At 53.1% G+C, this 13,047-nt stretch overlaps 3 protein-coding genes across 3 annotated transcripts in view; 1 reads left to right on the top strand and 2 right to left on the bottom strand.

The window, feature by feature from the left end:
• The window catches only part of LOC136405093 (BPI fold-containing family A member 1-like), a 228,069-nt gene extending 220,329 nt beyond the window's left edge, over positions 1 to 7,740 (bottom strand). Inside the window, exon 1 of the mRNA XM_066384073.1 lies at positions 7,718 to 7,740. The gene's annotated coding sequence lies outside the window, so the exon portion shown is untranslated. The remainder of the gene's footprint in view (positions 1 to 7,717) is intronic.
• LOC136406650 (BPI fold-containing family B member 1-like) overlaps positions 1 to 13,047 on the bottom strand; it is a 202,438-nt gene that overhangs the window by 166,416 nt on the left and 22,975 nt on the right. The gene's annotated exons all lie outside the window — the stretch shown is intronic.
• On the top strand, positions 5,489 to 12,886 carry LOC136405670 (BPI fold-containing family A member 1-like). The gene is made up of 10 exons (XM_066385144.1): positions 5,489 to 5,605; positions 6,275 to 6,334; positions 7,714 to 7,864; positions 8,012 to 8,171; positions 9,495 to 9,602; positions 9,910 to 10,059; positions 10,926 to 11,010; positions 11,613 to 11,676; positions 12,055 to 12,129; positions 12,701 to 12,886. The coding sequence occupies exons 1-9, from the start codon at positions 5,489 to 5,491 to the stop codon at positions 12,093 to 12,095; spliced, it is 936 nt and encodes a 311-aa protein (XP_066241241.1). The 3' UTR covers positions 12,096 to 12,129; positions 12,701 to 12,886.

Below are 13,047 nucleotides of genomic sequence, written 5' to 3'. Positions count from 1 at the left end.
AGGTTGCACAAGTGTTTGTGGAAACTACCTGTCGATAATAGCGACCACCACTATTATTTCAGATGGGGAAACTGAGGCTCAGAAAGGGCATCAGAGCTGTGCAGTGTCAAACAGCGAGACTGGGCAGAGCCCCGCGAGAACTCAAGGCTTCCTGAACTGAGGCCCAGACACCACCTCCCTGACCTCCACGCTCAGCAGACAGAGTGGCTTCCTCGGTCACTCCTGTCCCCAGGCCTCCCTCCATCATGACACAGACGAGGAGACCATCTCAAAGCAGGACACAGAGGGAATGAGAGACAAGCACCATCTCCCCACGTTCTCCGTGATCTCCACGTTCTCTGCACCTCTGCATCTGGTGATGCCCGTGATGTACAGTATAAAATACAATATTGACACATCCGGCTTGAGTGAGTCCTTACATCCTGATCCCTGGGGGCCTCCTGTAGGGAATGTTTGCTTTCAAATTTGTGGGACGGACGCACTGAGATGGAGGGCTTCTCATCAGTTTCCCAGCTGTCAATCATTCAGTGCCACGTCTCCCCGGCTGTGGGGTCACTCGCTATATATGAAGTCAGCCCCACTGCAGAACCCAGCAGGAATCAACTGACGGAGACCCAGAGCTCCTCCACTGTCCCCTGCAGAAATCCAGGTGAGCATAACGCAACGACCCTCTCGAACCTGCCTTTTTATCAGACACCAAGCGAGACGGAAGCTTTTCGTGAGTGTTGCCCAGTGACAAACTGGTGCTGGCTCTAGCACAGAACACAAGAAACAGCAGCTTCAGTGCTGACGAGACGTCCGGAGGGAGAAGGGTACACTGGCATAGGTCGTCCGCCAGCTTTCTCCTCTGCTACCCCTGGGTTGTGGCTTTCATGCTCATGCTGACAAAATAGCTGCTGAGCTATAGCCATCATGTCTGGCATCCGATTAAGAAAAAGCAGGAGAGGAAAACAAAAGCCGGGTCAGCCCACTTTAAATAACTCTTTAAGAAGACCCAGCCTAAGAAGGTTGGGGAGAGAAACCTTCTGTTAGGCCTGTTTCTGCTCTCAAAAATGAAAGAGTTCTTTAAAGGGAGAGGGAAGGGTGGGCAGGTGCCCTCAGCTCTCCACGCTTCTATTTCTTGCTCTTTAAAATAAGTGTGTTGATACGTGTCTCATAGATCAGGGCTGTTGCAAAGTTTTAGTGTAGACCCCTCTCTCTGGGCTTCTAAAAATGCCCCTTGGCCACCCTGTCCTCCTTCAGTCTCTGTTAGTGTGTGCGTTTTCCTAAAGGCACTGTCAGAACCAGGGAGGGATGAAGAGAACCATTGACTAGCAAGTCCAAAATGAGCTTCCATTTAGTGGCCCTGGGTTAAGCAATTTTTCACAATGCTTGTTGAATCCTCACAGTAACTTTATTTATTGAGGTACAGAGTAAAATACACACAACTTAAAGGCAGGAATGCTGGGTGCTCGCCACTAAGTATGGGTGTCTCAGGGAAAGCATAGCCCTGCTCTGAGCCTCAGTTTCCCATCTGTAAATGGAAGTGGAATTGGGATGGTTAGGAATACGTACAGAGGAGTCCCTGGTTTTCCCCCACCCCCAAACCCTTCAGCTCCATAGAGAATCTCAGACTGACCCTGACACTGACTCGACTTACCTAGGGCCTCCAAGGCACATCCCAAGTGCTGAAGGAATCAGGTCCTCTTCTCATCCTTGGTGGGCTGCCTGCCCTGTTGTCTGCTCAGTGCTGGAATATTTGAATTCCCCGTGGGTCTGTTAGATGGCGTAATTAAAATCATTTCTTAGATTTCAGTTCATTTGCCCTTTTATCTTAGCATGCCTTGTTATTCTTTTATTGGATGCTGGACATCGTGGTGAGAAATTGTAGAGGCTCTGAACGATGTTATTTTGTTCCAAAGAGAAAGCAAGACAGCAGGAAAATAGAGAACACGTGCATGGCTTTGATCCTGCTGAGGCTTAGATGTATATGTTATTAGGGTAGAAATACTCTAATTTTGCTGTTCCTCCTCGGGGCGGAGTGGGGGCATCTTTATTCCCAGGGAACGGCTCTCTTTCGTACGGCTTAGTCGTCCAGGTCTTCCTGAAAAGCCCTGTGTCTACCAACACCACTCCTTTCTGGGGCTTGGGCTCTGCTCAGCTCTGCATCTGCTGTTCTCTTTTTTTTTTTTTTTTTTTTTTTTAAATTTTTTATTTATTAATTTTAGAGAGAAAGAGAGCGAGAGAGAGAGAGAGAGAGAGAGAGAAAGGGAGGAGCAGGAAGCATCAACTCCCATATGTGCCTTGACCAGGCAAGCCCAGGGTTTCGAACCAGCAACCTCAGCATTCCAGGTCGATGCTTTATCCACTGCGCCACCACAGGTCAGGCTGCATCTGCTGTTCTCTGCTGGACACCTTCGGGTCTAACAACTCTGACACCACCTGCAGCCTGTGTGGATTTTCGCCCACCAAGCCGTTCTCTGACACCAGCTGGGCCTCCTCCACTTCAGCTCCGCTCTGACGCTGTCTGGAGACAGCCTCTGATCCCACGGTTGAGGGCTCAGTCCTACAAGACCACCCTTGACCTCAGATGCCCATCACCAGTCCTGATTGCTGCCTGTGGGAGGGGACGTGTTCCAGCCTTCAAGCTATCTGGTGATTAGAATGTTAAATCAGATGGTTTGTTTACTTTACAAGGAACAGTTGACACAAACCGGCTCTTGAGGTTTATGAGCACAAAAGCCAAACAGCCCCGGGGGACAGCCTGAATTCACTTCTTCCTAGCAGAGGTGGCCCTGGACAGCTGACTGTCCTCCGTGTCCCACAGGGTTATTAGAAATGGCATAAAGCGCTCGTGTCCCATAAAAAGCCATTTTTATTATCAGCTGTAAAGGTAGGAGGGAAGGTTACTCTCCAAGGGAAGTATAATTTGCCTTAGGCAAAAATACCTTTTCACATCCGAGTCGGGGCACCCAGCCCCCCGTGAACACTTTTGCCCTCTGTCCCTCAACAAAACCACTGAAGAGCCCCTCCCACTCGGCCCCGGCCCTGACCTCGCTCTGAGGAACAGAACCAGCGTCCCGCTCCCAGGTTCTGGAGAACAGACCTCGGGCAGGTCAGAGCCTTGGAAAAAACTAACTTTGCCCTTCAAAACGGATCTCTTGAGCCACAAACACCATCGATAAAGGTTCTCAATCGTAGTCAGGTCAGGAGAAAAGGGCACCACCTGCATTTCTGAGAAACGCGTTGGGGAGGCACAGACGTTACCAATGTGGGGAACACTTGTCTTCAAATGTCCACGGCGTGTCCTTCCACGGCCTTCGCCCTGCCTGTGGCAATGGGACAGGCAGTGCCTGTGGCTTCATAAAGGGGCAGCTTCAGCAGGAGCGGAGGGAAGGTGCCTGGACCTTTGACGAGTCAGTAGGGACAGAACAGACCACTGCTCACCAGGAAGGGGGCGGAGGGGGCACTCTGAGAGGACAGCGTGAGGGTGTTTGGGGGTGATGGAACTACTCTACATCCCGACTATGATGGCGGGGATAAAACCACACGTGCATTAAAATTTATAGAACTACACTCCAGAGGACAAAAAGCCAATTTTACTCTGGGTTTGTTTGTTTTTTAAGACTGGGTTTTTGGTTTCTTTTTTATTTCAAAACCCAGGGCATAGGCAGGATACGTCAAGAGTATCACATATACAATGAAATAAAGCAACGTTTCCTGCCCTGAGACTAGAACATTCCCCACGTTGGGTTGGTGGGATGTGAGAGTCCAAGAGAAGCTGAGGAGAACACGGTTCTGGTGGGTTCTGGAAGGTGTCCTGTGCTCTGGCTACTCCCCAGGCAAAACTTGTCATAGGACAACAGATGGCACAGTTGATAACACAGGATTCGAGAACAGAGGGCATCTGTGCCCATGTCCCCTTCCAGAGCCCAGGAGAGAGGCCCACACCCCGGGGAAGGAAGTTTACCTGGGGGGTCTAGGTGGGTCCGAGCAGATGGGCTGGGGTAGCCCCCCATGGTCCTGCTTGAGACCCAAGGAACTGAGTCACAGCAGACCAATTTGGGGTGTCTAACAAGGAAGGAAGAAGTGACTGGTACATCCTAAGGGCCTTTCGGACTGGAGCGACTCCCAGCCTCTCGGCAGTCTAGGGGCGACAGCTTGTGAGCGTCTTGGTATTTCTGGTGAAAACAGGGACAGGGCAGCCTCCTCCAGATGCCGCGGCACACAGGAAGCCCCTGGGACAGAAATGCAGCCCCGGGGGGAAGTGGAGACGTTTCCATCACCCAGCAAATGGCATTTGGAATGGTAACTAAACTACAGATCCATTAGGAAGAAAACTGCCCAGACACATGAGTTTCTGAACTAAGCTTCTCCCAGCTCTCCGGACATGACCCGCCACGACCGTCATTTTAGAGAGGAGGACACTGAAGTTCAAGGCACTACGGCGACTTGTCCAGGGTCACAGGATTTGAACCAGGGCACTCTGTGCCCAAATCCGTCCCCTCTGTCCGCCAGCATGCCTGTGCAAACTCCTGTCTTCAAACCAAGGACACTGCCTGTCCAGTCATTGACTGTACAAGCTTGAAGCAGGCCCTTGACGTGTCTGCCTCAGTTTTCCCGCAAAGATAGTAGCAGCCTGGCCCAACCCATACGAGTTACACCAAGATAACAAAAAATGGGACCCCTCTGAGAATGACTGACGACATGCAAGCTCTGGGAAGGTTCTAGCAAGTGCTTGAATGGATAATTGAGTTGAAAGCCACGGCCCTGGCCCCTTGGGGGCATCACCGGACTCTCACAGGAACTAGGAACCGTTTCAGGGAAGGCCTGGAATGAGGGAAAGCAGCGTGGCTCACTGATGACAGGGGTGACAAGCCACAGGGGCGAGTCCTGACTCCATTACTCATTCGCTGTGTGTCCCTGGGAAGTAGTCACCCTCCCTGAACCTTGGTCTCCTTATCTGCCATTTGAATGAAAACAATGCCAACCACTTCTGAGGAAGATGAGGTTCGAGGAAGGAGAGCCCCTCCCCCCCCGCCCGGCACACGTAGGAGGTGTTCAATAAATGTGCATTTCCTCCTTTCTTTCTGTTGCTTAGAGGTGTTGGGTTTTGCAGGGTGACATCTGCTCCCCACTGGTCTAAGACCTAGATTGCTCCATGCCTCAGTCTTTCCATCTGCAAAATAGACTCCAGGGCCCGAGTTGTGGGGACAAATGCCTTATTACTTCATTTGAGGAAGGGAAGAAGAAAGGGTACAGGCAGAACCCAGGATGCCACAGCATCCCCCGGGCCTGGGAACCTGGCAGGAGTTTCCCGGAACAGGGAAGCGAAATGTCAGGCCAGCAGGAAATTCACAGATGCGGGAAATCAGAAGATACACGTCAGGTGAATGTACAGCACGGTGATTCAGAGAAGGGCTAGAGTGTGAACGGCTCAGGCCCACATCCACCACGCCACTCTGCGTATGTCCTCTCCCACGCTGAGCCTCAGTTTCCCCCGTGGAAAATGGGAGCGCTCGCTCCCACCTCACGCAGGGCTGCGAGGATTCCTGAGATGCTGCCTGTGAAGAACACGGGGTCCCGGCGGGCAGAGACGGTTCTGTGTTATCCGTTGACACTGTTCGTAGTGTTACCAGCATCCAATGAGCAGTGCCCCTCACTCTGCCAGGTCGTCTCCGTGTCTTTGGGGGCACGTAGCCGCACTGGGCCTCAGTTTCCTCCTCTGCAAAGCAGGAGCCGCGACCCCTTCTTCCCAGGGTTCCGTGAGACTAAACGGCCCCGGATAAAGTGAAATCAGAGGCACCTTGACTCTCTTTGTCACTTGGGGAGCAAGAGTCCTCTAATTGGAGAAAAAGAACTGAACCAGGAGTGTGATTGTGGATTCAGGCCGTCATCCACAAGCCTCCTAACAGCCACCTAATTTTATGCATTTTGATGCAAGTTTCTGGGACAAGGGTCCTTAGCTCCAGGTGTCTGCCTCTCCGCGTGTTCCAAGCTTGACACCCCTCCCCCCGGGCCACTTCTGACCATGCCCACGCGTCCCTGGCCTCAGCCCCGCTCATGAAAACCACGTGAAGTCTTGAGTAACATCCCTGTCTCAGGTTTTCCTCTGTTTAATTTGTCGATCAAATGGCTTAACTGTTCCACCTACTAATATGATTGGCAATTATTTACTGTGGAGATCCCCGAAAGGCATCACTAGATTGCGGAATTCTCAATTCTCCCAAATCCCACCACCCTGCTGCGCATTTCCTTATCCCCACGCTATAAAAGAGGCCGCCTCCCTCGGCAGAAGCGAGCTGGAGAGGGGAGAGGTGACCAGGACAGCCGCCAGGAGCTCTGCGAAGCCCAGGTGAGGCCGGCGAGTTCTGCTCCCGCTCTGCGGCCCTGGCAGGGGCGGCAGGGGTGCCAGGCTCCTTGCTGGCTGACTAGGCTTTAGGATCACTCATGGAGGGGGGGGCGCTTCTAAAAGAAACAGCGCTGGCCATTTTCAGGGGCATGGGGCGGCCATTCACTCTGCTTCCCTAAGAGAGCGGTAATGTCCGTATAGAAGCGTTGGACTGTAGAAATGGAGAAGGGGGAGTGTGATGGCGATGGGCGGCATGTGGCTACAGGTGCACGTGCCCCTGGAATTCTCCCGTGGGCACGCGCTTTGTGCCCTGCGTCAACATCTCCATGGCGTGACTTTCAGCTTGAGGCTGCCATGGTGGATTCAGGCCATCGTCCACAAACCCCCTAAGAGCCACCCGATTTCATGCATTTTGATGCATGTTTCTGGAACTAGGGTCCTTAGCTTCCAGTGGATTCATACAAGGTCTGTTTCCCAGAAGAGATTCAGAGGACCCGATCCCCAGAGAGGCCACCACTGGCTCTTTGGATCAAAAGCCCTTTCAGTTTCAATCGGCTACACCACAGATGATCCCTTGATGAAATTCTGACCCAGATTGCCAGACGCCTCCAAAGTATAGGGACCAGCTCCAGCTCTGGACACCTTTCCTGGTTGCCAAGTAAGCCTGGGGGGAGGGTGGGGACAGCTGGGAGGAGACAGATACAAAAGGCAGCCAAGTTCAGAGACTACTTCTGACCACAGCTCTGCCATCCATTTGCTGTGTGATCTTGAGAAGTTTACTGCCCTTCTCTGGTCCCCTGATTCTCCTTGTGTGATGAAGATTTTGAATGGCCTAGGATTTCCCCAGCACTGATCTGGATAAGACGGTGTCTATGACCACGTGGCCTCTGGATAGTCTGACTTGCACAGGCTGGACCAGGACCAAAAAACTGTTCAGTTTCTCAGCCACTGGGCATGTTTAGGTCTTTATTTGCTCTGTCTAAAGAGCAGGGACTAGGGGCACTGAGGTAAGCCATCGCAAGCAAGTCCCATTAGAGAGTGAGTCTGACGGTCACTTAATTTTAACAGAAGCCTCTATGTCAGACTGGCTTCAAATCTTATCCCCATGTGTACTTCTGACCTTGGGGGAAGTTACTTACACTCATGAGACCCGATTTCCTCGCCTGGGCAATGCAGAGGATTAGCACCCATCCTTAGAGCGTGGTGAAGACGAAACCACTCCGCGCATGCGCCGAGCGCAGCTGAGACCAGGCACGGACGCGATGCTGAGCAGTGTCAGCTACGGCTCTTCTCTCCCCGGCGCTCCGGGGGCCGGGGGCAGGCGGTGGGTGCATTTCTCTCTGGTATACGTGCTGCTTTGTTCCTTGTCATTCTGTCCACAGACACCAAGAGAGAAGATGTTTCAAATCAGGGGCCTCGTTGTCTTCTGTGGGCTGCTGGCCACCGCCCAGCAGCAAGGGCTGCCCTTGGGTCCGGGTCCAGTCCTACCTTCCGTTTCAGGGCCCACAGATCTTGCTGGAAGCTTGACAGGTGGTAAGTGAGCATCTGTGACGAGCCTCTCCAGGGCTGTGTGTGTGTCTGACCATCTGGTGGGGGGAGAAGCCAAGGTGATCGAGGAGAGGGGCTGAGGGGCCGACATGGTCACACCTGACCCCTGAGAACTCCTCTCCCCGTTTCCAGCCCTCAGCAATGGCCTGCTCTCCGGAGGTCTGCTGGATAATCTCAGAAATCTTCCACTCTTGAACATCCTGAACCCGGGAAGGGACAATTCTAGTAGCCTGGTTGTAGGCATGCTTCGGAAACTGACATCCCAGCTCCCTTTCCTGAAACACATCGTCGAGTGAGTAGCCCTAACATGGGGCCTTGGTGTCCCCCGGAAGACTCCCGCTGGAGATCTGGTCACCCCAGTCAGCGGCCGGAAGGAGGGAGAGATCTGGTCTCCGCAGGAGACTGGAACTCAGTCTGAGCCCCTCCTTACGGATGGTCCGTCAGGGAACACCCACCCTCTTCCTCATGAACCAGCCACTCTCATTTACTTCATTCTCCTTTACTTCATTCCCCAGTCAAGGTTTTTCTCACTAAACATGGTAATTTGGACGCGTCTGTGGAGTCCCCTTAGCACACAAGTGGCCTTTGATGTCAGCAGGAGAGTGTAAACTGCTGTCCTCAATCACACCATCAATGCGGTGCCCACGGAGTGATCTAATAGGGTGTTTCCCACAAGACATCTGAGAGCCGCTAAGCGAGACGGAATAATGGGAAGCTTGATGCCGTGGGCTGGCCAACCTGGGTCCTCAACAGGGCCGGGTCACAGCCATTTCCAAGACTCCTGCCCACCCAGCTGCTTGCCCCTGACTTAAAGACAGATAGATAGCCTTCCGTTTGACTTCCAAACGTCCCCCTGGCTTTCTCAGCCCCATCGGTTTCTCTGTTTATGAGGTAAAGCCCTGGTACCCACAGGGAAGACTTGCTGGGAGGACTGGCCAGGATGTGACAACCTGGCACAATGGCTGGCCCAGAAGGGTGTCCTTCCGCCCCCCTTCCACGCTCCCTGACTCCCTGCTTCTTGGTCTCCTGGGTAAACATTGTTGATTAACCCTGCCATTGAAAGTCACGGCAGGATGAGTGATTCCTACCCATGAACGTTTGTTAAGAACTTACTCTACTTGCCTCATACATCATCCACTCATCTACTTACCCATCCATCCATCCATCCATCCATCCGTCAGTCCATCCTCCCTTCCATCTAACCTCTTACTCTTCCACACATCTGCTCACCTAATCACCTACTCACCTGCTCATCAGCCCATAAAGTCAACCAATATGGAGTAGCCCTTTTCTTTTTAAGGCTTTGGGCTGGCACAGAGAATGCAAATGCAATCCAGACAGAATGCAAATCTAATTCAGTCTGTATCCCAGAATGCCTCAGAGACTGGAGTGGAGGAGAAGGCCACAGGGGTGTCAGGCTCTGGCCGAGTGCGGAGGTTGAGGAAGACTGATTCCACTCAGAACCCATGTGGTTTTTGCTGCAAGACTGCCCTCCCATCCCCCCCAACCCCAGCTCATGGGGAGTTCCACCTCTGAGAATGGGTACCATTGGGCTAAAAGTGGTTCTAGGTTTGGGCTTGAGGAATGATCGTTTCCGTCTTCACCTCCCGGGCAGTGTGCAGATCCGGAGTCCCCAGCTGCTGGAACTTAGCCTCAAGCAGAGTTCTGATAACCATCGTCTGCATGTCAACATCCCTCTGGACTTGGGCCTCGCTGTAAAAACGTGAGTGAGCCCCAGGGCGAGGTGGGAAGGGGGCCAACCAAAGGAGACCCTCACAGCCATGAGTTGTCAAAAGGGGGCATTGAAGTCTAACAGACATGAGCTTCCAAGTTCAGTTTGTTCGCTGCTATGCCCAGCAACCTGGAGTCACTCAGGAAACTCACCTGACCTCTTTGAGCTCTGGCTTCCCCTACTAGGAAATGACATGAGTAGAGCTATGGGCAAGATGGGTTGAGGCAATGCTAGCATTCCTGGCAAGGAGAAAAGCCTCCTCTTCCTGGCACGTGGGGGGGCACTATCTCCTCTGCAGGTCCTTAGTCACCAGTCTGTTAAAGTTGGATGCGAAGTTAAACATCACTGCAGAAATCGTAGCTGTCAGAAATGAAAACGGGAGAGCCCACTTGGTCCTTGACAACTGCACTTACACCCCTGGCAACATAAAAATCACCGTGCTTGACGGGTAAGGCCAGAGGCGTGGCTTCACCAGTCCAGAGGAAATGAAATGGAATGATGGTTGGAAAGATAGAACAATGGGAGAATGGATGAGTGGGTGGATGGAAGGGTGGAAAGATGAAAGGATGAGAAGATTGATAGGAGGGAGGGAAATGGATGAATGGATGGATGGATGGATGGATGGATGAGTAAATGGATGGGTAAATACTGACTTATCCCTTCTTAAACTGGGCTGACCAATTTTGCACTGGATCAGGCAACAAGAGATCTGAGTTCAAGCTCCATCTACCAGAGGGCGTGGGGAGTGGTGGAAGGCCTCCTATGTGACCTTGGACAGTACTTCCCCAAGCTGTAATATGGACCTATGTTGAGGTTGTTGATTGATAACCCCGGTAAGACAGTAGGTGTGAATGTGTTTTGTCCTAGTCAGGGGTAAAATAGTGACAGAGCCTAGCTGGGTTACTTATTTTAGTTACCTGTCCCCAGACTGGTCACGCACGATGGACAGGAGTCGTCCCCACCCTAGTTAACCTTTACTGAACATACTCACTATGCTTCACGTGTCCCCTCTGCTGGAATCCTCATGACCCCTACACACTCAGCACCGCTCATCCATCTGTGGGGTCTGCAAAGTCTCAGGGGACGCCTACTGTGTGCTGGAACTCTGCGTTTGTCCTGTGTGTCCCACGGTGTGCGTGGCTGTGTAGGGTGTCACTCCCTTGGACTCGGCCCCTTGGCGCTCACCTGCCTGTGGGTGTGGACGGGCAAGGCTCTGCTTCAGCCACTAGTGCTGAGCCCGTGAGGCCCCAAGGGCCCTGCAGGCTGCTCCACAGGCCCGAGCCCCTGCACCACCCCGTGGCTTTTCTCTTTCAGAGTTGGTCTCCCCCCCGTTCAAAGCCTTCTGGATAACCTCACCAAGTTCTTGCGTATCGCCCTTCCTGTCCTGGTACAGAGAATCGTAAGTGGGTAAAATTGGGGGCAGTCTTAGAGCTCGTTGGGCTGAAAGAAGCCCCTGGAATAAGCTTTTCTGAGCCTCCCAGTTTGATGAGTAAATTCTGTCCAAATCTATTTGTCCATTGACCCGTCTTTCCATGGTCCTTCTTTCCATCCTTCAATTGCATTGACTAGGTCTTGCTCTGGGCCAGGCCCTGATATGTCCACGCTACAGCTGAACTGCCCCGGCCCTGCCCAGAGGAGCTAGCTCCCAGTCCACCCCTCCAAGGGCTGCAGACCGTACTCTCCCTGCCTGTGATTGGTGCCTCTTCTCACCAGAAGGTCACCCCTCCCAGGCAGCCCACCTTATTAGAAACAGACATCATGTCCCAGAGGGAATGCTGGCTCGCTGTGTGACTGGGCACATCGCACACGTGCCCTCGGGGCCTCTTCTGCCCAGTGGCAGTGTGAGCTCTTCCCGGGAAGAATGCTTAGAAACAAGCGCTCTCGGGCACAGAGAAACGACAGAAAATCTCCCCCAGAGACTTCATCCGACAACGACGCTGCCCCCCCAGGTCTCCCCTCAGGTACCACTTCGTCTAACGCCCCTCTCTGCCTCTGCACCAGGTGTGCCCTCTGCTCAGCGGCGTTCTTAGAAGCTTGGACGTGACCCTGGTGTATAACATCGCCAGTAAGTATCTGCTTCCAAGCCCTCTCTCCCCTCCGCAGTGCGGGCCGGCCCCGAGGAGCTCTGTCTCTGCGCCCCGCGGGACAGATCGGTCCTCCGGCCGCAGCACTCTCCGTTTCGGGTTTCTTTTTGCCTTGAATTATCCAGATAATGTGGAGGGAGATAGAGAGCCTGTCTCTCCCCCACCAGCCCCGACACCAATAACAGCTGGGCTGGTTGGTGGAAGAAGGCATCGGCCCCACCAAGCCCCGCCTGAGGGGGGGCCGGACCCCCAGAGTTCACACTCCCCTAATCAGGCCTGGGGGGGGGGTGTGCAATAGCCCAGACTCCTTCTCTGAGACCATCACTCAGATCAGCCGTGGTGGCTTTTACATTTTCCAGACCAACTGATCCAGGGGCTGCAATTGGTCATCAAGGTCTAAGCCTTCCTGAAGGGACCCAGCCTCTGCTGAGCCAGTGAGTGCTGTTCTCAGATCCCCCGGATCGGGAAGCTACTGCTCTTCCCTTGGTAGGGGTGGCAGGGGGCTATGACAGTCACATCTGAAGAGAAAGAAAAACAGCGACATTGACAAGCCCAGTTGTGCACAGGGAAGTCCACAGAAACACTGACAGAGGTGGAGAGACACAGGCAACAATACAACACGGTCACAAACAGAAACACACATGGTCATGGGTGCACGCACACAGGCATGTGCATACAAGCACATGTGCATGCACACCCAAACACATGGTCATTCGGACACACATACAAAGACACTCACTTTCCCAACAGCACGCTCACACATGCGCACACACATGCCAACTCGCCAGACACAAGTGCCTGTGAATACACAGACACACACTCACTTGAACACATGCACAAGGGGCCCCTGGATCCCACACCTGGGTTCCCGTTATGGCTGAGACAAAACCCTAACCCCAGCGTCTCAGCCTCTTCCCTTCTCTCTAGAGGGTTTGACGATGAGCCAACAGCAACAAGAGTCAGGGACCTCCCGTCCCCATTCTGATCAGAGTTGTCTCCCAACAGATTCATTTCCTGCTGCTCGGTCCATTCCTCACCCAGCACCTGAGAATGCGCAGAAGGCTGCCCATGTCCTGGACAGTGTTTGGGAACCAGAGTAGCCTTCTCTCCAAGGAAACAGCTTCCCCTTTCCCCACCAGGCTGGTGTTACCTTCCATGTTCCTCAGCAAATAAAACTGCTCTCCGTCTGCACAGGGGGCCTTGTCATTCTTCACCATCACTTGAGGGCTCATGGGATGGAAAGAGCCCCGGCCTGGGTGGTTGAAGCCTTGAGATCAGAGTCGGACCTTACATCAGAGATCTTAATGGGCTTTAGCAGGACTGGGGGGTGTTCAGATGAATGTGGATTTCAG

Source organism: Saccopteryx leptura, chromosome 5, assembly GCF_036850995.1.
Source record: "Saccopteryx leptura isolate mSacLep1 chromosome 5, mSacLep1_pri_phased_curated, whole genome shotgun sequence".
Lineage (NCBI taxonomy): Eukaryota > Metazoa > Chordata > Mammalia > Chiroptera > Emballonuridae > Saccopteryx > Saccopteryx leptura.
Note: the sequence above shows the minus strand (reverse complement) of the source record. Positions and strands in the feature narration are given on the sequence as shown.